We start from the raw sequence: 23,718 nt of genomic DNA, 5'->3' as shown, positions 1-23,718 counted from the left end.
ACCATTTTTTAAAGTAACATAGGTGATCTATTCTTCAAAAACAATGAAATATAAAGCTGCAGCAACCTCTCCATTAATTACAGATCTCTTTAATCTGGAATATTTACTGATATTTGTGGGTTGTAATGACAAGCCTGAGTGGTCTATTATGGTTGAAATGTTCTGAAATGGGTAGTTTTGTCATTATTGTTTCATTGCTTATTGGGTGAATGTTCAAAACTACAAATTTAAAACACACTCTTAATAACTGGTGCTGTATTATACAAGGAATAGAATTTAATACAATCAGTAAGATGAATCAAAGAACACATGCAGTGTCCTAAAATGTGTACAATGGGTCTATGGTTTAAAAACAGCCTGTTAGATTAGGGATTTCCATTTTAAAATAGTTATTAGACATTAAACAGGCTAAAGGGTAAAATAAATTGTGTTTCGTTTATGCATAAAAGACAGTTAAGCAGAAAGGAAAATAACCTTGCTGGCCAAGCATGGAAGACTGTTTATTAAAGAGAAAAATATATGCATAAAGTGTGCAGACAGAATGTTCTTTTCTCAATGAAAAGATCAGCTACAGAATGTTCCTTAATGAAGCACATACAAGACAAAGCCTGAGACCAAGGTTAAAAAAAGTAAATAATTTACTGGATTGAAGCAGTAAAATATGTTGTGTTCAGTATAGCAGTTCAGTTAAGGTTAGTAAGTTCATTCGACCTGTTACTTCAGAGAAGATGTCTAACACTCGAGTATGAGTACAGAAGACAGGTCATCTAGAGACTATGTCAGTTTACGTTGTTTAGGGCAATCAGAATATGATGTTCAGCAACTTGAATTGTTTATCAGTACTGTTAATGGAGACAGCATTCAGATATTGTGAACATCTAATAAAATCTTATCAAATGAACTACAGTGTCTGGAAAATTCATTTTTAAAAGTGCACAAGACTTGGTCCATAAGAGACAGACACCTATTCAGCATGAGCTTGAGTCATTAAGACTTTCATTTCTCAGTCTCATTGCATGCAGTGTTCCCCGCTAATTATGGTACAGTACGGTATTATCAAATCTCACAATGGCACCCACAAAAGCCTGTTGTATGGGGAGAGATATATATATCTCATAACCCAGCAAGCAGCTGAACCCTTTCACATCCAGTTTCCAGTATAGCTTGTTTTCTTAAGTTCACAGTAACTGTTTATATAGCAAACGTACTACAGCAACACCCCAGAGAGCACACTACCCTTTCAGTGAAGTTATCATTCTTTTCCAGACTTGGTTACACTAGCTGTGTTCTACAGAAATCTACAGAATAGCAGTGTTTTGTTCAACTTCATGTATAACACAGACTTTAAAATAACACTGTTTTCATTAAAGTGCAGCACTCCATGTTTCATTTAACTACATGTGTTCTAAGAAACTTCAACAAAAACAGATGCAGTAGGCAATTTATTTCAGGTTTTATGGCAATAACTTAAAGTTTCATTAACAGTTTAAAGTGACAGCAATTGTTTCATAAGACTTTTTAGCAGCATACCAGTGTTTTTTCCATAAATAGAGCTGTAAACTCTATACAGAATAAACTGAAAATTACGGCATGACAGTTTCTCATTAAGATAGCATTACTTCATGCAAAAAACAGACAACAAAATTGCACAGCACCAGTGTTTACTTCAGAAAAGCCTCACATAACTTCAGCAGACCAGTATTAAATCAAAGCATTGTTCCTTCAGAACATAAAAGACATTATCCAGTTAAGAGATATCTTAAAAGACTTTCATGTTTCCAGAGTGACGTCATAAAGTCAAAAAGTAAAGAAAAGGTTAATAAGCTACAGATGACGTCTCAGATTTCTTCCAAGCCATACAGTTATGTAAGACTTTATATGCACCTTTTAGTTAACAGTCCAACAAAGTTTAAATTACTTAATTTTTTTTGCATGTAAACATGTCAAGTAATACTGCAACAATTAAAATGTCAGTAAATTTTTGGGTTAAGTTTAAAAATGTTTTCTTAAAGTTAAATGTTATTAGTTCAAAAATATCAAATATGTCTAAATGCAAATTGTTTAGATCACATAACTCAGAAATCAGTATGGTCTCCAGTTTGAATGTACATGCTTCAGCACATGAAATTCAGCAAAATAATTTCAGTTGTAGTATAGTTTCATGTACAGATGATCAGAATATACTGTAATACATACAATTCAGAATGCAGAAATAGGTTACAGTATTACAAATGTCATCACAGTCTACATACATAACATGCAAGCAATTTCTCAAGTTCACATCACTTCTAGTTTCTTATTTTTAAAATCCAGTACAATGTTTTCACTGGACAGAGATAAGAGGAATCAAAGTGCAGATTTTTTAACTGAAGAGCAGACTTCAGTGCTAAGTAAAATAATACATTCCATAGCTATCTGTAAAGATCAGAGCATTAATCTATCATTGTTTAAGGTTACTTCATTGTTTACAAACAAATCAGTTTTATTGCACATGCAAAAGATACAAGTGTGGTCTTGTCAGAATTTAAAAAGTCAAAGATTATGGCAACTAACAGTTCAAAGTGTAACTGCTCTGTATATACTGGTTTAGACTTCAGTAAAGAGATATGTGCAAATGCACAGATTGTAAAGAAATGGTTATGACAGAAACATGCAGATTTATGGGTTAAAGCTAAAATAAATTAAAGTTCAGCTGACACAGAGAAGTGCTCAAAAGCACATACTGGGTGTGGTCAGTTAAGGAAATAAGGTAACCATATGCCTCTATGTCTTGTAAGGTATATCAGAACTAACAGTCAAATTAATTAGCAGAATAAAGAGTTTGCAGTTACAATTTTTTTGGACCATTGTTTTGTTTAGCAGGCATTAGTTAAGTGCATAAAGAATATCATAATAAAGAACGAGGCAAAATAATGTTTGCTAGTTGAAAGAATTTAAAATTTAAAGTCAGTACTACACTGTAAAATTGACAGCACAGTTAAAAATTCAGATCCTATGTATTAAAGAGTACATTATGTAATCAGTTTAAGACTGTACATATTTTGTATGGAGATGGCAGTTTACCAAGTTCCTCAGTTCAGATTACAGTCAGCCTAGCAATTTAAATTATGTTATAGGGCTATATGGCATCCATTTTAATGCATTTACAGTTTTACTCTTTATCCAAAAAAAAATTGTAATAACACATTCTTGCAGCATTCAGTACTAATGGAAAGTAAATTACATCAGCTAAAGAAATGGTTATGGTGAGACAGTGGATGGAGTTTCACACACTGAACAGTATGTTAAAATCTACGGGTCACGAGACAAAATTTAAAAAGTTTAATAGTTAAAACTGATTATATAGGTGCAAAAATGCACAGTGTCACATTATTACTTTGATTTTCATTTAAAATAAGTTCAGAAACTTGATACAACTGTCAAGTTAAATGCAATTGCTACAGCCAAGACCTTAGAAAAAGCTGTCCATTTATGGGTGAGACAGAAACATATTTTGCAAGCATCAGATGTCAGTAATACATTTTTTTTGTAAATATTGATACTGCAGCAGTAAAACAGACCACCAATCCCAGCAGTTATTTTTTTTGTAACAGTGTCCTAAATACTGGACATAAAAACACAAGCATGTAAAAGCTGGTATTAATGACCTAGTTCAAGTTGTTTCCAATAAAGCTAAACAGGTTACCGATTTAAATATTGTTAGCTTTTCAAATACAATGCAGCCCACTATGGTTAATGACTGGGCAAATGATGTAAGTAATGTGCAAAGTTCAAGCCCAAAGGATAATCAAAAGAATGCTGCAGCTCAGGTTTTAATGTTGCCAGTGGCATACCAGATTTTCAAACTATGTATAAAGGTTATGCTAGTTCAGCACCAAATCAGTTGGTGTACTTGACTTTTTTATTCCTGGTTAAAAAGAATGGCAGACCATACATTTCATTACTCATGACAATTTTCACGCTATCAGGGTTTAAAAGGTCAAAGGTAATTGCATTCAGTAGCAAACCTTTGGAGTTTAGATTTTTAAATAAAGCCAATCAGCCTGGGAAGAGAATAACAGCAGGAGTCTTGTTACATCCAGAGTGTGAAAGTACCATTTTGGGTAATTACATTATGTCAAAATTAAGTGTTGTGTTAAAATTTAATGTAAAAATCAGTTTGTCTACAGACTTGCAAGAGCTTATTAGCAGCAAATGTTTATTTCATGCAGAAAAATCTATGTTTATTTTCATGCAGAAAAATGTAAATAAAGTCAGTACAGCAAGCAATGCTGCCAGTTTATAGTTGTTAAAGCTGCATTTCATGCAAAACATGTAAATAAAGTTAGGGCAATAAGTAATGCTATCAGATTAAAAATGCAAATGTTATTTTAATCACCTGATACTAAATACAATCAAACAAGAAATACAAAGAAGAGGTTTAAAAGGCCTAACTATAAAGAGGACACCAACATTAAAGCAGGCCTTCCTTTACTTCATCAGTGACCAGAACAATGCAGAGCAAAATTTGGCAACTCTATGTGTTTCAGTTATTTCTTCAGTGTTTGTTTAAAGTTAAAGTAAGTATGTATGTATTCATGTTTTCAGGTTCATTGTAACAATTATACAGCAGTAGTAGTTTTCAGTCTGTGTTCAGATAGATTTCAGTTTATTTGCGTTCAGGTAACACTGTCAAAATGTTCTCATGTTTTAGACAATTGTACAATATTATTAGTTAGGATATAACATGTACCAGTTTCAGTTATGCTTGTATCTGTGTTTAGTTAACACTGGCAAAAAATATTCTTTTAGTTTAGTTTCCAAAATATACACAGCTATTTTTAAATGTTCAGTATATGCTAATGTAAATTTCAGTCAAGTTTTAGAATATGACATTCATATTCAGCTATGTCTTCAGTATAGTACATTTCAGTCATATCTGAAATGCTTCCCATTATTTAGTCATTAGTTAAGGATAAAGTAACAGAATTACTTTTTACAGGCTTATTTAAATAACAGGTAGTGATAGCTATTCAATGCAATCAAGGCATGAAAGGGCAGGCTTAATATGTTAATTAGTTTACAGATTACAGTGCATGTTTACAGATTGCAGTGCACTTTATATTAATCAGGAATTAAGGACACTAACAAACAATGCAAAGCTATAGAATTAAAATACAGAAAGTATAGGCTTTAGTAAACTATTATATTATATAAAAGTTAAAAAGGTAAGTAGCATTATAAAACAAATTTAAATAAAATGTATAGACACACGTTAACACAGAATATGGTAATTATGCTTCAAGACCATTTATAAAGTTATCTTTTTAGTGCAGATTTCAATTAGTCTCCAGGAAATGGCCATCATGCTTGATAGGCTATACAATATGTGGTAGAAAAAGCTGCCAAGGAGGGGATTTCCTCTATATCCAATGCAGTAAAAGAAAATTAAGGTAAAAGGTATAACAGGTGAAACAAGTGGGCTCAATGGTTGAGGCAAATCTGGCAAAGACCCAAGACATGCAGGGGAATGCTAATAAAAGGGCACAATACAAAGTTGCCAGTCCAGTCCCTAGAGTAAGGCTGTAAGTAGCTAATAAAGTACAACCACCAGCTGCTAGGTTATATAGGTTTTCAGAAAATTTGGCCTATCATAAGGTATAAGTTTTAAAATCATCAGCTAAAAAAAAATGTAAAGAAATTCAAGAGGAGTGTATATGTCTGCAGACTAACCCTACGTTGAGAAAACCTTGGTTGCAGAGAACTGCCAGTTTCAGAAAAAGCACGGTACAGTATATAAATAAATTTTGCAAGAACTCTTCCTACAGCAGAAGGGGGGTTAAATAATGTACACATTTTAGAAGACTTCAATCCAAACAGGCCATAAATGCTCAAGTGACACCTAGTGGTCAAAATTAAAATTGCGAGCTTGGGTAATTAAGACTTGCGTTTCTCAGTCTCATTGCATACAGTGTTCCCAGCTAATTACTATACAGTATGGTATTATAAAATCTTACACAGCCCAAAGGTAAACTTAATAAACCACTGGCCAAATGTATTTTCTTTGAATGCAGGTTCAATGCCATTTCAATATATGTGAATTTCAAGGTCAGAGAGAAGTTTACTCTTCACGCTAAGTCTGTTTTCACTGTGACTATATTGTCTTGTTTAACAAATAACTGTCAATGTTTGTGGTATAAAATTTGAAATAAACGTTTTAAATTAAATCCAAATATCTGTAATTGTTGTAGAAATAAAGAAGAAAACAGTATGCACATTGACAGGTCTGAACAGTGGTTATGATTACTTGGGAGAAATAGCCAAGTAATAGGATACTGGAATGGCTGCAGGGGGGAGTAATCCATTACCTTGCCTAGGGTGCCATTTGACCATGATGTGGCTATGCATGGAAAGAATAATCACAATCATAATAAACAACAACACAGGAAATGTTTAGACATTGGCTCCAACACAGTTTGCTTTCATCAAGGGCATGCCTATTCAACCTGGCGGTCGTCTTTGAGACCTGTCCAAAGTACTCAACACAATAACCCACTCAGGCTTTGTAGACATAGGTAGACAAGGTAGACTTTATGCTTCTTTCAAGACTGCTTCATAAAGCAATATGCATCATCTTCCTTGCAAGCATAAATCCCTCTTCATTTTTTGGTACCAGACAAAAAGATAAAATAACACAAAATGTTAAGTACTCAGATAATGAGCTCAATATCTGAAAGGTACAGAACAGTCACACTAAAATAAAGAATGTAAAGGGAGTGATTTTATAGCATCCATTGACTTAAATAGAAAGCACTAAGAATTTTTCAAACTGTACCATTATCAAAACTCAGTAAAGAATATAAGAATTAAAAAAAATATAATAATAATTTCACTTGTTGTAACATATTTCTCTGGGTACTAGAGGAGGGTGTTTAAATTTGCTTTCAGAGAAGGATGAGGGGCCAGAATCCAAAAGCCTTTTGGAATCTGGTCCCCTGGTGTAAGTCTGTTTATACAGAGGCCTTATACCAGAGTAAGTTACTTACACTGAGAGCAAGTATTTTGGAATCAGGCCCATCGTCTCATGACTGCTGAAGTTTAATGCTGGTATATATATATATATATATGTATATATATATATATATATATATATATATATATATATATATATATATATATATATATATATTATAATAGATATAGAATTTTCCTATCTATATCTAAAGTAGGTAAAATGCATGACTATTATTATTACACGTTATATAGCATTTTTCTTCATGTATCCAACTAATACATCTGGTATTTTTATAGTATAAAAATGTAATTTATTAATGTATGCATTATTGTTTTATGTTAAATGTTATCACCTGCAATAGTCATGTGACCTTTAGTGATGTTTTATAAAGCATTTTGTCAATACACAATTTTATCAAAGAAGTTCAGAGTATGTGCTTAGTGTTTCTGACCAAAAATTCAGATCTTTGTTAAAAAAATAGTACTTCCTGTTATACCACCATAAAAATAATTACTGATCTGTACATAAGTTCAGTAATTCAGTTTTTATTTTGAAATGTGGTTACTGGTATTGACATCTTGCCTGTTATTTGCAACAACTCTATTCAGTCAACTAGTATATTTGTAAAGTATGACAAAAACAGTAATGCTATTCTGGCAAGATTACATTCAGTTTCAGAAAATATTAATATTGTTTATCATTAAAACAGGTCAAGGCTTTAACTGCAGTTAAATGCATCTCATTCAATGCTGTGCTTTTCTTGCTATACTTCTGATGATTTGTGACTTTCCAGAGTTAGTTTCTTTAATCATAACATTCATTGCACTTCAGTCTTGGCATGAACTCACCTTTTGTTTCTAAGTAGTATAAATGAAATCATTCCAAGAACAAAGCCAATCAGTGCAGCAGCGATGCCAAGTACAATTTCAGTTGTCCTCTCAAGTGCTGAGAAAGAAATACAAGTTATTTTAGACACAGTCTGCCCTAAGCAGTAAAAGAAACAAAAATTCAAAAACAGATAGACAATAAACAGAAACCTTAAATATAAATATGCTATTTCCATTATTAATTATATTCTTATAACAGACTCTAACTATGCTTCAGTGCAACTTAATGTTTATAACTATATTTATCCAGTAATTTAACGTGATGCAGTAATGTACGGGTATACTTACTATAACAGTAGATGGTTCAAGGTGAGGATGCCATATCAGCAAATGATAATGTTTGAAATTATTCACCATACATGGCTTTCCTCTCAGCCAAATTTTGCAAAAATACTGGCATCTTACCTATGAGGAACCAAAGCAGGTCTCATACTTGCTAAATACTAAAATAGGATACCAAGTGAGCTGTTGTTATCATGCACTGTTCCATATTTTCCTGAGGTCTTTAAATCAGAATTACTCATGATGAGGAGTGCATGTGGTAGTAATGCAATATAGCAATAACCCACGCCTGGGTGTGGGTAATGCTAAATTTACCCACGGTTGGCGTGGTTTGGTCCCGAGGGCGAAGCCCGAGGGACCAAACAAAGCCAACCGTGGGTAAATTTAGCATTACCCACACCCAGAAGTGGGTTATTGCTATTATACCATGACATTATTTAAGAAAAGAAACTATTACTTTTCTTAAATAATGGCATAGTATAATGCCTGTTTACTGCCCTTCCGCAGATGTCTGTCATCCACGGCAGTTCTGATGTACTGCGCGCCTGCACAGTACATCAGAGCTGTGGGCAAAAGCAACGGAGAAAGCAAGATCTCCGTTGCTTTTTTTTTAGTGTCTCACTATGTTAAATGAGTTTAACATAGCGAGACAGTTTTAAAATAAGCAACGGACATCTCCGTTGCTTATTTTAAAACTGTCTCGCTATGTTAAACTCATTTAACATAGCGAGACACTAAAAAAGCAACGGAGATCTTGCTTTCTCCGTTGCTTTTTTTTAAAACACTGTCTCGCTATGTTAAATGGGTTTAACATAGCAAGACAGCTTTAAAATAAGCAACGGAGATCTCCGTTGCTTATTTTAAAGCTGTCTCGCTATGTTAAACCCATTTAACATAGCGTGACAGTGTTTTAAAAAACCGAGTTATACTAATGGAAAAAAGTCCGGGCGACCGGACCTTTTTCCATTAGTATAACTCAATTTACAATGGGCACGCTGGCCAATCAGCGTGCACGTTTTGGGGGGATCATGGTATAATATGGTTTAAACAATGTAATGCAAATGTGCATTACTCACAAAAAAGGGAATATATGAAGATGTGCCTAAAAAGCCTACACAAGCATCCTATGTTTTGTTAAAAAAAGAATTCACACAAATATGTAATAAAAATAAAAGAAAATTTAGAAAGTAAAAGTATGATTTTCACCTTTAGCCTTAAATACATCCTTATTCATATCTAAAAATATATTTTTTTACTAAAGAATGAGACAGTAGCCACACCACTACATTTGGATGTAGCAAAACCTCTTGTATACACAAAACAGAAACAGGGTAATAGACTAGTATCTTATTGCTATACCAAAGAAATGCAGATATTAGTACAACACATTTAATCTCAATGGTTATAAACTGTACCCAATAAAAATAATGTTGTAGTAAAAGTAAATGAAAATGACTATGTTATATAATAGTCAGATTTTAGAGAGTACATTAAAATCTCTTTAAATATAAGGAGGAAACAATTGTATCATACTGTGTGTACAAACTACAAAATTACATTGCTTCTTCCAGTACCTACTGCAGACTGTTGGACTGCTGAAATATTGAAAGACTAATAACAGTAGGATTGCCAGCTGACTAACCACTACTGTACAGTTCTTAATGAAAGTAATTGGTTAGAATTGCAATATTAAAATTACACTACTTCAAGTAAACATCATAGACAGTTGTAAGGTAACACTTTGGTTTGCTGATAAAGATCTTGGTGTTGGCTTTACGGGTTCCTATCACAAGTTCGAACCACATATGGTCGAGACCATACGTTCGAATTTGTAAATGTTTGAGCGTTTGAATGGAAATCTCCATAAGCGGAGGTTTCCATTCACTTCAATGTATATTTAAGTAGTGGGGGGTATGGGGGGCATTGTGTTTTTATTTTTTTTTACTTAGTCGAAGTTCTGTAACTTCGAACATAATGGTTCGACCATTAGGTGTTCAGAGTTACGGAACTTCGACTATCTGATATAGACCCTGCCTTTACTGGAAGTGTCTATAGGAGTGGAATTCCACATTTTAAGCAACAGAAACATAACAGAAACAGTCACCATTACAATTGTTGGAGTAGGTGACTTGTACCTAATTTTTTTAACTTGGAGCTAAGGGATCTAAGTAAGGTTGTATTTGTGAACCAGGTCTGCTAAAATAGGACATCTTTCTGGCTTGAAGAGAATGCTAGTTCAAATTATGTTATTTTATGTTTTGACTCTATACAAGTATTTTTTGAAGAGCTTTACTGTGGTGTGTTTTGCAAGCAGCATTAGCACCAAATTTGAGGCACACCTGTAGTCTGACTACCTGTGTCTTATGAAGGCTGAATGTTGGAGATTAAGCATGGAAGAAGTATCAGCACGGTCATTAAAGAAAAATCGACAAGGTTTGGTTTGGATGTACAAGATATATTCAGTTTATCTGTTTTGTTAACTACGTAGTGAATAAGTATATTGAATTTAAATTTATGATCGATGTAAACACCTAAAAGTTTGGTATGTGTGAGTTGTTTGACTTGGGTTTTGTTTAAGGATATTACTTTGAAATTGAAGGTTTGCTTTGTGTGGTTTCAGGAGAGAATAGGATAAGCTTTGTTTTATTAGGATTTAGCAGAAAGTGGGAATTTTTTATCCACGGTTCCACATTTGAGAAAGTGAATTGAATTAATGACTGCAGCTCTTGTAGAAACTTGGCTGCATGTATTAATATAAAGTCATCTTCATACTTCACATTTTTTCTCCATCCATATTGTGAAATGCATGATTTTCTGAACATATTGAAAAACAGAGTCAAGTGTAAAACCCTGTGTAACAACTATGTTAGTATCTTGAAAAGATGAGGTGTTATTCAAGTTAAAACTCTAAGATCAGTTACTGAGATAGTTGTGAATCTGTATTATTATTCTTTTATTACTTAAAGTCAGTGTGCCTAGTCAGTCTTTGAAAAGTTGATGAAAAACAGTACTGAAGGCCTCAAACTGATCAAGAAAGAGAGAAGAGACATGGGGGGCCTTGATTTCTGTTGGCACTAACCTCATTTAAATACATATGTAATGTCAAATTGGTACTGTGATCAGGTTGAGAACAATGTTGGGTTTGGGATACAAAATTGTTTGGAGGTAATTTATTAACTGTGTGTAAAAACATTTCTCTAGTATCTTTGAGTGAGGAGATAATTTAGCTACATGTCTATAGTTTGATAATTCTAAATATGTACCATCTTTATGCAAAAAAAAAAAAAGATTGCTATAACAGTCTGGGAACATATGTTTCATGTGTGGCTATAATAGTGAGTATTGATATGGAGTATGCACCTGTTTTTGTGTCTAGGGACAAGAATTCAGCAGGAAAGTTATCAGGCTTTAATGTTGTTGCTGTTAATTTCGGTAACAATTTTGATGCTAGATTAGTAACATGCAGGTTCCAGAGTAAAAGTGCTGTGGGTATGCTCTAGAGAAGTAGTAGGTATTGTTGTTGTGCAGTCTTGATAGCAGAGTTGATGAAATGTGAATTCGCAGAGCAAGCAATATCATCTGGGTCAGGACTAAGTGGAGTTTGGCTACCAGGCTTGAGGACTGATTTTAAAGCATGCCAACACTGTTTATGGTTATTGACAATGGTGTTTCACAGGTTGAAGAAATATTAACTTTTGTCAGTTTGGGGCATTTTTTTTTCACTTTGGTCCACAGTACCCTGACATTTTGAAGGTTAATTTGTATTGGATTAGCTCTGCATTTCTTCCAGGTGTTGTCTGCATTGCTTGTCCATTGTTTAGCAGTTGATATAAGCCATAGGGCAAATTGACTTTTTGGTTTCTTTTTGAGAAGTGCTATAGAATTTATAGTGTATAGAAAGGACTTATTTACAAAGTCAACAACTTTATCAAGAGGAAGATATTTAAGAGGGTTCTTGTTACATGCTATGGGATGATGGTTAAATGCTTCTACTTTGAAGAATGTTGATCCTATCAGCCTTGCCAAGAAGAAACAAAATGTGGCAACAATCTAAAGTTGAAGACTTTCATGGATACAAAACAAAACTCAAAGTTTCTATAGAAATCGATCTACTAATACTTCCAGGACACAGATGCACCCCTTTGGAATAAAACTTGACTAAACTATATATAAATAGAGTCATTGTAATGTAGTGACAATCATCTTAAACATGCATATTATAATAACACAGGGCACAGTAGTTTACCTGAAAAAAAATAAGACTAAGTAACGCGTGATATAATAAAACAAAGGGCTTTCTTACAGATCATCAGTTTTAGGATGTGTTGTCATTTACTTTTTCCACTAGATTCCCCTCAGGAAGTAACACACACACACACACACACACACACACACACACACACACACACGCACACACACACATCCTTCCTGTTTGATGCTCGCTCAGGCAGCTAGTAATACCCTTCCCTCACCCTGCCTACATCTGCATCTCTGCAAAACCCCAGTATATTCTCTGCCAGATTTGCAGAGAAACTCTCGGCTACATTCTGTCGGCTGCAAGTGTAAATAGTGCAGTGTATTCATTTATGAAGCATCAATATCCTTATGGCTTGATAAACAAATGCTTATACTACGGATCTGCCTCTTTGGCACTTGCTGAATCACCATCTAAAAGCTAGTCTTTAAAGTATCCATTCTCTTTGCCCCATACTAGTTAAAGCTTGCATTTTACTCATTGGACTGAACAGAAGTTAACCTACAATGAAAATTGAGTATGATACAAAATGTCAAACTGGCAGTAATGTCACATGAAGCAAAATCACTGGGGCCTGCCTTTTAAAGGTGATATCTCTGTCTCCATTTGAGATTGTATTACAAAACTTTCACGTAAGAAAACAAAGTAGTCAGCTGCAAAAGAAAACTAAGACCGCAATTTTATCTACAGAGTTTCCAGTGCAGTACACCTCTGAATTTGAATCCATATCTTTAGCCACTTGAAACCATTTCACTGTCACCACAGTTATGACTGAAAAAATGTATCTATTTATTTGGTGAGATATATAAGATTTTTACTTCTGACATAATGAGAAGTTAGTGAGATTTATTTTGGACATTAGTTTTACACAACCATTTTGGCAAAGGTCAAATATCCCCAGGTAGAAACCAAGTATACTGTAGCGCCAGACAGTGACAACAGAAGTCATTCATAATGCATAATTTTCTATCTGTGTATGAGGCTACATGTCAGTTTCCTGAAAGCAGGTCACAATAAAAAATGCAGTGACTTTTAGTAAGATGCTTTGGTATAAAAATACAGCCATATTGCCCACTGTATTGTGCCCCTTTTAAAATGGTGCACTGTCTTTATGAAGGAATCACATGACTATAATAACCATGTTGCTCTTTGACTGATACTATCCCCATAACAAATCAGATCATTAATCATTCTGAAGTGCTACTGTAGTTGCTATTTACTTCCTTACATCAGCTGCCCCAAAAAGCAATACCAAAATTCTGTACCTTTCCAATGTATTATTGAGAATAAAACAAACAAAAACATAACCACAGTACCATACTTCAACTTCCTGCTGTTAGACACATACACTGACCCCTATCAAGTCATAACATTTTTATTTGACAATGACTATGTAATGATCCCATGCTATCAGATGCAGCATGCCACCTCTCTCCCTTCCCCAAAAAGACATCCTTCTTCTATATACATATTTGATGTTTGATTGTGAGGAAAGTTTCAACCTCTTGCTCTTGGGCATGTATACATCCATTTCCTTCCTTCCTTCAAAATAGCCATGTCGGCAATTTTTTGTTTTAATTGTCTAATTCCTCTTTCCTTTCATATGAGACCTGCCCCCTCCACATACACACAGACAGCCATTTCTGGTGAACTTCTCTAATGTGTGATTGTCAAAAAAGAATTAGCCTCACTGTAATGTATTTCCACTTGCTGCTAAGAAGATAGCCCATCCACCACATAAACTGCCATACATTTAAATAAAAATAAGTAAATAAATACAAGTGTATGGTGTTGTGGTCATTGTCCCACAGAGCTATGTGGCCTTCTCCAGAAAAAGTGAAAAAAAATGATCACAGCAAATAATTTTCAATTTGGAGCTTTCAGACATGCTTTCTTTCCTCCATTATTCCTAACCAAGCCATAGCAAGGATCACTTTATGGAGATCACCATAACTGTCCTTTGCTTTCATTCACTATCTGCCCACTGAAACAAAAATAATTTTATCCCCCCCCCCCAAAAAAAAAAACACAATGCATGTTTTAGGATATCATAATAAATGTTATGGGCTCTGTCCCCCATCCTCCTTAACTGAGAATTATGCGCTATGAAGGTGCTAAGTGACAGAGCAAGTGAAGAAGTGAAGCAACCAGGGCTTCACATTCTATGCAATACTTAATTTCCTAATACTATTTTGACACCAGAGTCTTTTGGGTTCTGACACGCATTGACATAATATGACAAAATGTGTTTCTCTCATCAAGTTAGTATTAAATATATTTGTCGCATATTATTGATATTCAGTGTTCTAATATGAATCATCACAAGGCAGTGGCAGAACCAATGGAATGAGAAATTCAAGTAGGCAACAAAGAAAATGAAAAAGAAAAACAGAGGGAAGAAAGTCAGGAAGAGCTGCTTATGCATTAGGTTAGAAATCAAGAAAACATTTCTAGAAGAGCAGACAAAAGTGGGAATAAAGGAACAGAGTAAACCAGTGGAGTAAGACTGAATGGTAAGTGTGGTGTTCAGGTTGTGAGGCTTGATTGTGTTTCAGGAAACTTTGGTGTGAATGTACTAGGAGATTTCAGGAGAATGTGGGAGCTTCAAGGATCTGGAAACCAGAGGGCAGTTGATTGGCTTCTAAACTGTAAAGGAGAAGAGATGTATAGAGCAGAGGAGGAAATGACAGGAGGACAGCGGGTAGTCCAAGTTGATTAATGTTTGAATGGGAAATGCAGTTGACAGTAGGAATTGGACAGATGTAGTTACAGGTATGTATATAAGTGACACAGTAGACAGAGGAAATGTGGAAAGACCCAGTGGAGTGGGGGATAAGAAGGAGACCAAAAGGAAGAAGAAGCTAGTTGGAGAGAAATAAAGTCTGGAGAAGGGGATAGAGGAGCAGAAAAGAAAGGAAGGGGACTAAGCATATCAAATGACCAAGAGGAGGAAGAGGGCACTTAGAAGGGTGAGTCAAGGAAACAGGTAGTCAAGTATGAGGAATAGTAATGTAATATTACATTGAAAGATAGGAAGTCAGACGCTGATGAATGTGGCTCAGAGGGAGTGGTAAGCATAGCCTAAGAGATGCAGAGAAGGGATTTCATGGTCTACATTCAGTTATTAGTGTTGTCAGATGGAGAGGCAAGGAAAAAGATGTATTTGGTAATGATGCAAACAGTTCTAGGCCTAGCATTCAGCAAAACTAGCCTAGCAATAACCAAGTCGGTTGTGCAAGGGGATAGAGACTTCCACATACAGTGGTGCATGTGGGAAATGATGATCTGACAGAAAATAGCACAAATGAGGAATATCAAAGACCAAGCAGGGATTAGGGCCATAAAAGGACTTGGGAATATGACATAATTCTAAGAATATCAACAGCTAGAGTGTCTGTTGGCTAGACAGAAGGTAGCACAATGTAGTAAGAAGATAAAGACATCTTGGAGGAAAAAGGATATTGATATCACAAAAAGGAAGAATGTTGTTTTTGCATATTTCAGGAAAATGGAAATATAGGATGGGGTAAAAATATCTTGGAAAGTGCAAAAACATAATGAGGTGAAGTGACAGGTGAAACTTCTAAATAAATCATTTGCATAAGGGTTCACAAAAAAAGTAGAAGGATAGTACTGATCTACAAAGACTGAACAGGTCAGAGATGGACAGAGAAGATAACAAATGAGAAGGTGAGAAGTGAACTGGAGGAGAGACTGGAGGTTTAATGGAGGATAAGGGTATAGATACTAGATGGGACTTCACCCAAAATCTTAACAAGAGCTGCCAGGAGTGTGTTAGTAACCACAATAAATTGCTTGTTACAACTGCAACAAACATGGCTGCTACTGTTACTTGAAGCACAGAACAATAAAAATCTGAAAACATTTTTTTTTTGCTAGTTAGTTTTTGGTTCTCAACTCAATTCTAGAACTCTTAAAAGACCTTTATTTGTCCTCATCTTTGGCTCAGCTTTAGTTTGAAGGGGCATCAGTCTGCCTTCTAAATAGCATGAAACATGACCTATCAGGGCCTCTGGAATTACTATTTAACTGCAGCGTCCAGACAGGCTTTATGCCTCATGAATGGAGAAAGGCAACAGTCATCCCTCTGCACAAAGGTGGGCCATCTATAGACTGTGGAAACAAGAGACCCATAAGTCTCACTAGTCTTATATGTAAAACCATGGAAAGAATTGTGATGGAGATGCTCAATCGAGATATAGTAAACCTCTAGACACTGGACCCAACCCAGTTTGGTTTTGTCAAGGGTAGATCATGCCTACTCAACCTGGTGGACTTCTTTGAGAAGGTCACCAAAGCAATGGATGAGGGCAAAATTGTTCGCACTGCCTATCTTGACCTGGCCAAGGTATTTTACACAATACCCCACTTCGGCATTGTTGACAAACTCAAGAGGTAAGGTACAAACCCATATGTCACCCAGTGGATAGCTAACTGTTTCACAGACAGTTCCCAGAAAGTTAAAATTGGGGAGGCCATCTCTACAAAGAGGCCAGTCACAAGTGAAGTCCCTCAGGGATCAGTCCTTGGACCTCTCCCTTTTTGGCATTTACTTCTCAGAAGTGAAGGCCAACGTCAGTGGTCTCTGGCTGACTAAATTTGCAGATGATTGCAAATTAAGAGCTGTCATTGAATCTCACATTGGCACAAATGTTCTCCAGGAGGGGATGACACAAACAAACAACTGGTGAGAGTCATAGACTAAAAGTAAATGTCAAGAAATGCATAATAGTATCCTTTGGGAAATCATCCATCACTGGTAACTATCATATTGACAACACACTCCTTAGAGTTGACCCAGTAGTCAGGGACTTAGGGACACACATATTAATCTAGCCTTTAATCATCACATGTCTACAGTGATGAGGAAATCATTCTATGTTGTGCAACTTATAAACAAAGGTATGGCATCTAAGTCCAAGGAAGTAATTGTTCCACTGTATTCGACATTCATCAGACCTATCATTGAGTACAATGCCCACTTTGGTATGTACCTAACCAGGCATAGCCAACAACTGGAATGTCCACAGAGGTTCCTCAATAAAAGAATACAGGGCGTAAGTAATATGTCCTATGCTGACTGCCTCAAAGCCCTATCCCTGTACTCTGCCTCCTACAGGCTTTTGAGGGGAGATCTATGCCTGGCATAAAGGGAATTGTCAGACCCCACTCTGATGGACCTCTTGCATATCTGCAAAACAAACAGTACCAATTCTAAAGACTTAAACATTGCTGAGATATAAATAGGACCTGCTGGAGAGATAGCTATGTATCCCAGATATTACCCCATCTATGGAACAGGCTCTTCATTTATGTAAAGCAGAGTTTCCTTTTAATCCAAATCAGATGCAACTTGGACTATTGGATGGGAAACCAGAAATTCATCCCTGGTTTGGCACCTATGTCTCTGATGCAAACAGGTAACCTGTAAATGGTTCATCTCCCTGGCCCATGCTTACGCTTATCAATGGTATCAGAACTTGTCAGAGATTTGGGATGCATGACTAGGCTTAAAAAGGCCCTTGTGGTTGTTAGCCTAGTAAACACTATGAACCTAAGAATATTGTCTGAGGAACCAGATAAGCTGACTATAATTTTGAGTAAAGTATTAGCTTATGATTCTTTTGAGTTTTGAATACATATGAAGTATAAATCCTTTATCTTTCACTAGAAAAAAATATATATATTTGCAACTGTAACATTTCATGGATACAATGTCATGCATTTAAGCAGCTACAGCTGTGGGATCAAATTCAGAGGTAAGTTACACTAGAAACTCTGAGGTTAGAATTGCAGTGAATTACAGTCTTATGTGCGTTTTGCAGCTGAATATTCTGTTGCTATTATCTAAAATGTTTGTAAAGAAATCTCAAATGTGAACAAATATATAACCTTTCAAAGACAGGTCCCAGTGGCTTTAGTTTGTGTTTCTTTATTACCACAGTCTGACATTTTGTGTTGCACTTGGTTTTCATTTTGGGTGTTGTGGTGAAACTCGGCTCAGTATGCTGCATGCTATAATGGCCTAAATACTTTTTTGGGTATTCAAAAATGCCCAGAATAAATCTCAATAAGTTCTCCTCAATATTTTTGCTAGGCTTCTTTTCAGTTATAACTTCCCATGGTTATGACACCATGTTTTCAAGCAGCTAAAGCTGTGGAGTTAAATGCAAAGGTAGGATGTACTGGGATCTCTGGGACATCTTGATGTTATTATTTGAAGGTTTCCTAATGAAATCACAAAGGGGGCAGAAGTATAGATTTTCAAATTCAGACCCAAGTGGCTTTAGTATAAATGCCTTTTCTGCTACTGACATTTGTAGTTCTCATTGTGGGTAGTGTGATGAACTTCTGTTCCATATACAAAATACAGAAATGAACTAAAATATATTTTCATTTACTTTTCAATACATCAGAAAATTTGTATATATTTCATCATCATTTTTCAGATATAATATTTTGTGGCTCCAAAGGCATGATTTCTTGGAGCTAAAGACATGGGTTCCAGTTCAAAGGTGTGCTGCACTAGAAGCACTGAGGTTAGAATTTCAGTCTTAGGTGTGTTTTGCAAGTGAACATGTGTTGCTACCTGAAAGTTTTATAATGCAATTGCATAAGTGTAATCTTACATAATTATAACCTTTTAAAAACAGGCCCCAGTGGTCACAGCTCATCAGACTTGGTTTTCATTGTGGGTGCTGTGATTTATTTATCCAAAGTACAGACGTTTTGCCACTAAACCTGTGACCCCCCCCAGAATTTAGAGTTGTGTGCAGTAAGCTGCATTACATGAAGTGTAGAAGCCTTTATAGACAGAACCACCAGCTAAGCACATTTTTTGGTTAAGGGTAATAACATTATTCTGTAAAATTTGTTCCAATACTTCTTATGGTTTCAGATGAATGGTCTTCTATTGCCTGGTAACCAACAATAATGTTATATACTCATTTGAATGCTCTAGTTCTGCAATTTACTTCACAAAAATAATACATACTTTACATTATTTGATGAAGAATCATAATACTGGTGTGTAGTTCTAAAAGGAAAATCAAATACAATTCTAATTTCCAAGAAAAAGAATATTTCTCAATTTACAGATGGTATTGGAAAATACATGTGTTGCATGCTCTGAAAGGCATAGTTTTATTTGAGATTCTGTTGTCTACTTTCCATAAAAGCTATTAGGCTGTGCATAACAAATGAAAGTGGGATTATCAAAAGGTCTTGTCCTCAAAACTTCATAAGAATGTTGAAATAGTAGAGCATTACTGTCATTAGAAGTTAAAGTGAAATTCTGGCCAGAATGGTCATTGTAAATTAACAGAATATTATTTACAAAACAATCAGCTTAAAACAAATATGTAGCTTTCAGTTATCTTCAAAGTGAAACATATATTAAAAAACATAACTATACAAGTCTGATTTCAGACCTAAAACCAAAATGTCTTTTTCTACAAAAGTGATCTTTTCATTTTTTGCATATCTTGCGGAACAGCATTGCATTAAAATAGACTTTTTCGGAAAACTCAAGATGTAGCTGCTTCTTTGTCTTTAAAGGCGGGACCCCAGTCCACTTTTGTTTTATATACAGATATGCCAATAACATTTCCTGAAAATTTCATGAAAAAAGCTGAAAGGAGATACAGGCTTTTAAAAGCAAAAAGAAATAATAGCCAAAAACATTTAGTATGCTGGGATTATGAAGATAGGTCTTCTGAAAATGTTCAACAGTTAAGGGATTAATGTATCAAGTATACCTCCCAACCGTACCAAATTCCTTGGCATTTACAAGTTTTGAGGTCCAAATAATGGGGTGCCACGAATTCCCGAGTGGCCCCCTTTATTCTCGAATTTCCCGACTTTCTTTTTTTGATTTTTTGTTTCTGTTGACATCATTGCGTGCAGAGGTGTGCAAAATGACATCAGCTTCATGAGCATCCTGTCACAAATGGCTGAGGTGTGTGACTGACTGATTTTGTTTATGGGCAGCAAGTAACATGTGTGTGTTGACTGCAGGTCTGCAGCTGTATTTCCCCAGCTCCTCCAGGTAAAGCACTTTTAGTTTTAGTTGCTAAAATATTTAACTTTAGCTGCAATGACCATTCAGTAATAGTTACATTTTACTTGGAAGGTAAGAGCACTGTTAACTTTAGATGCAATGCTCTTTCCAGAAGTTGGTGGAATAATAGGACTGTTCCCTTCTTACAATTGCCGATAAGCATTTGAATTATTCTGTGTTGTTGTGTCTTTCGGCTTTTTCCGGTTAGAGGTCGCCAAAGTGGAACTCCGGTCTGCTAATGATTGGTAGTTGATTTTTACTTGCCTAGTTACCACCCCTGACGCACAACCTTCATAGGTTCATAGGTAAGTACTAGGCTATTGGCCCTAGGGCCTATACAAGCCTAGCCAAAAATGTACCCTGGCTTTCGCCACCCAAGAAAATTATTTTCCTGTGCCCCTGTCAAGCAGAACCACAGAAGTGATCCCCGGGGTGAATTTCCTATTACCCATCCAATCATCAAGATTTTTCTTGAAGAGTGCTAATGAGGAGCTCTGTTTGACATAGATAGGTAGTCTGTTCCAGAGTATGGGAAGTCTCTAGGACAGGAATCTATCCCTCCAGCATGTTCTGTTTATTGTGGTGACAAGGTTTAGGTCCCTAGAGCGTGTAGCTCGGAGGGATTGGGAATGAAGGTACGCCCATTCACGCATGTCTGCACGAAGACGACACTCTAGCTGAGAATCGAACCGGACAGCGTCTTACTGTGAGGCGACAATGCTACCGCAGCACCACCACCATGGGTCATTTGAATTACTTTGTGTAAACACTTGAAAGTTTTTATTGCTGCATTTGAGGGTGTGTGTGTGTGTGTGTGTGTGTGTGTGCGCGCGCGCGTGCATGTGTTTGTGTGTGTGTGTGTGTGTGTTTGAATTACTTTCCTGCATTTGAGAATTACTTAGCTTCAATGTTCTAGAACAGGACCGTTCCATTTTCACAATTGCCAATAAGCTGCATTTGAATTTAATTACTTTTGTGTGTGTGTGTGTGTGTGTGTGTGTGTGTGTGTGTGTGTGTGTGTGTGTGTGTGTCTGTCTGTCTGTCTGCGTGTGTGTGTCTGTGTGTGTGTGTCTGTGTGTGTCTGTGTGCGTGTGCGTAATGCCCCAGTTAGGTATATCTGGTGGTTAGGGTTAGTCAGGCTCAAACCCTGCACCTTAGGTACAACAGCCTGAGTTCTCTACACATAACACCACTTCTGACTGAATTTCACAGACTGTATGGAATGTTTGGCTCATACTTTTGGTTTGTTCCTCTTAAAATTTGGATGGTGCAGTGGGTAGTGTTGTCACCTCACAGCAAGAGGTTCTCTGGTTTGATTCTTGGCTGAACTGCCATCTTTGTGGAGTCTGCATGTCCTCCCCTGCATTAGTGTGGGTTTCCTCTGGGTGATCCAGCTTCCTCCCACAATACAAAGATATACATCTGGAGCATTTCTCCACGAGCCTCTGCTGAAAATCGGCTATGTTCCAAGTCGGAGTTTCCCGGTAAACAAATGTTAAATGAAAATAAAATTAGTATACTTGCTTTTGCTGCAGAAGGCTGTCTGTTCTACTCCCACAGTATGTAGATGGTTTGCTGACACTATACTGTGTTGTACTTTTAAAGGGGGTGGATGCTGTAGCCCTGAGAATGACCTCCTTTGGCTGAGATACCTAGTAACTATGAACCTGTTATCAGTTTGTCATTCATTCCCTATTGGAATATTACTAGCTTTTCATTTTTTAATGTAATATAGGCAATTTATTCTTCAAGGGCAATGGGCACTTTACTTGTAGATGAAACAATGAAATATAAAGTTGTTTGCTAGTAGAAACCTTTTCATTAGTTACAGATTTCTTTAATATGGAATTGTTTAGATGTTTTTTACTTCTGCAGAGATTGTGCATATTTATTGATGCTGGTGGACTGCAGAAGTTTGAGTAGACTTTTATGATGGAGATGGTCTGAACTGGACAGTTTTGTCATTATTTGTTCATGCATTTTGTTTCATTGCTTACTGGAAAAATGTTCAAAACAATAAATTTAAAACGTGTTTTAACAAGTGTGATGTATCCCATAATTCCATTGGAGTGGACGGACATACATAATTATTTATGCAAATTTTATTTTAATCAGTGTACAGATTTGTACCTATTTTTCATGGGCCTTAGTCCAGATTTTTGATGTTATCAGGCTGAGTGGTATGGTACCAAGCATAAACTGATATCACTTTAAGGAGCAACATAACAGTATCCAAGCAAGCTGTTTCTACAGTTTTTATGACACTACAGAAACAAACATTTAGCAAGAAAAAAAAAGAATATTAGGCTGGCCACAGCTTTAATGACAATCATAGCATATATGAAGCCAATGTCTTCTCCTATAAACAAGCTAATTTCTCAGACAGGCAGAAAAGATATTAAAGAATGTACAGTTGTGTACACTTACCATAAATGTAGATGTTCGAGTGCATTCACTGTTGCAGTCATCACATTTGGGTTATCCCTGCCAGGGTAGCCCTCAACCAGCCCAAATACCAGAGGCTTAGTATTTTTGTGCTGGTTACTGCCGCTTCAGGGCTGACTTCAGGTCATCAGTAGTATAAAATAAGTTAGCCGATGCCATTACATCAGTTTTTCTTGCCCTAACCTGTCAGGAGCCCCCAAAGGGGAGCCAGGTTCTGGTGGAAGAACCCCACCAGTAGAAAGTAAATACCAATATATCCCTTGTAAGGAAAGAGAAGAAAGAAGAGGGGGCTGGAGGGAGGGAAACCAGGACTGCAACAGTGAATACACTCAAACAACTACATTTATGGTAAGTGTACACAACTGTACTATGTCCTTCATGTTTCACTGTTGCAGTCGTCACATTTGGGTTGATTCCCAAAGCTGAGGAAGAGGGTGGAGGCAATCAAAGAAACTAGGGACTGGCTGGGATGCCCTGCAAGACTGCAGTGGCAAACTCTGCCCTGGATTTGGAGAAGATAGGCAGGTGGTAATGTTTGGTGAAGGTGTGAACAGATGTTCAGGTGGCAGCCTCTAGGATGTCCCTGGTGGGGAATCCTCTGAGGAAAGCTGCAGAGGTGGAGTCTGCTCTGGTGGAATGAGTTCTGACCTCCTTTGGGGGAGGCTTTCCATGTTGTTTGTAGCAGAAATGGATGCAGTGTGCTATCCATTTGGAGATGGTTTGTTTGGAGATGGCTTTGCCCTCTGCCCCTGCAGCAAAATTAACCAGCAATTGA

At 36.2% G+C, this 23,718-nt stretch overlaps 1 protein-coding gene across 3 annotated transcripts in view; it reads right to left on the bottom strand.

Moving 5' to 3' along the window:
• The window catches only part of IL13RA2 (interleukin 13 receptor subunit alpha 2), an 899,966-nt gene that overhangs the window by 23,961 nt on the left and 852,287 nt on the right, over positions 1-23,718 (bottom strand). For all 3 annotated transcript variants that reach the window (XM_044057461.1, XM_044057462.1, XM_044057464.1), the window contains one exon: positions 7,843-7,939. In XM_044057461.1, the coding sequence (XP_043913396.1) occupies positions 7,843-7,939 (97 nt within the window). The remainder of the gene's footprint in view (positions 1-7,842; positions 7,940-23,718) is intronic.

This window comes from Protopterus annectens, chromosome 15.part0 (assembly GCF_019279795.1).
Source record: "Protopterus annectens isolate FY-2018-M chromosome 15.part0, PAN1.0, whole genome shotgun sequence".
NCBI classification, from domain to species: Eukaryota; Metazoa; Chordata; order Ceratodontiformes; family Protopteridae; genus Protopterus; species Protopterus annectens.
This window is presented reverse-complemented; position numbering and strand designations above follow the sequence as displayed.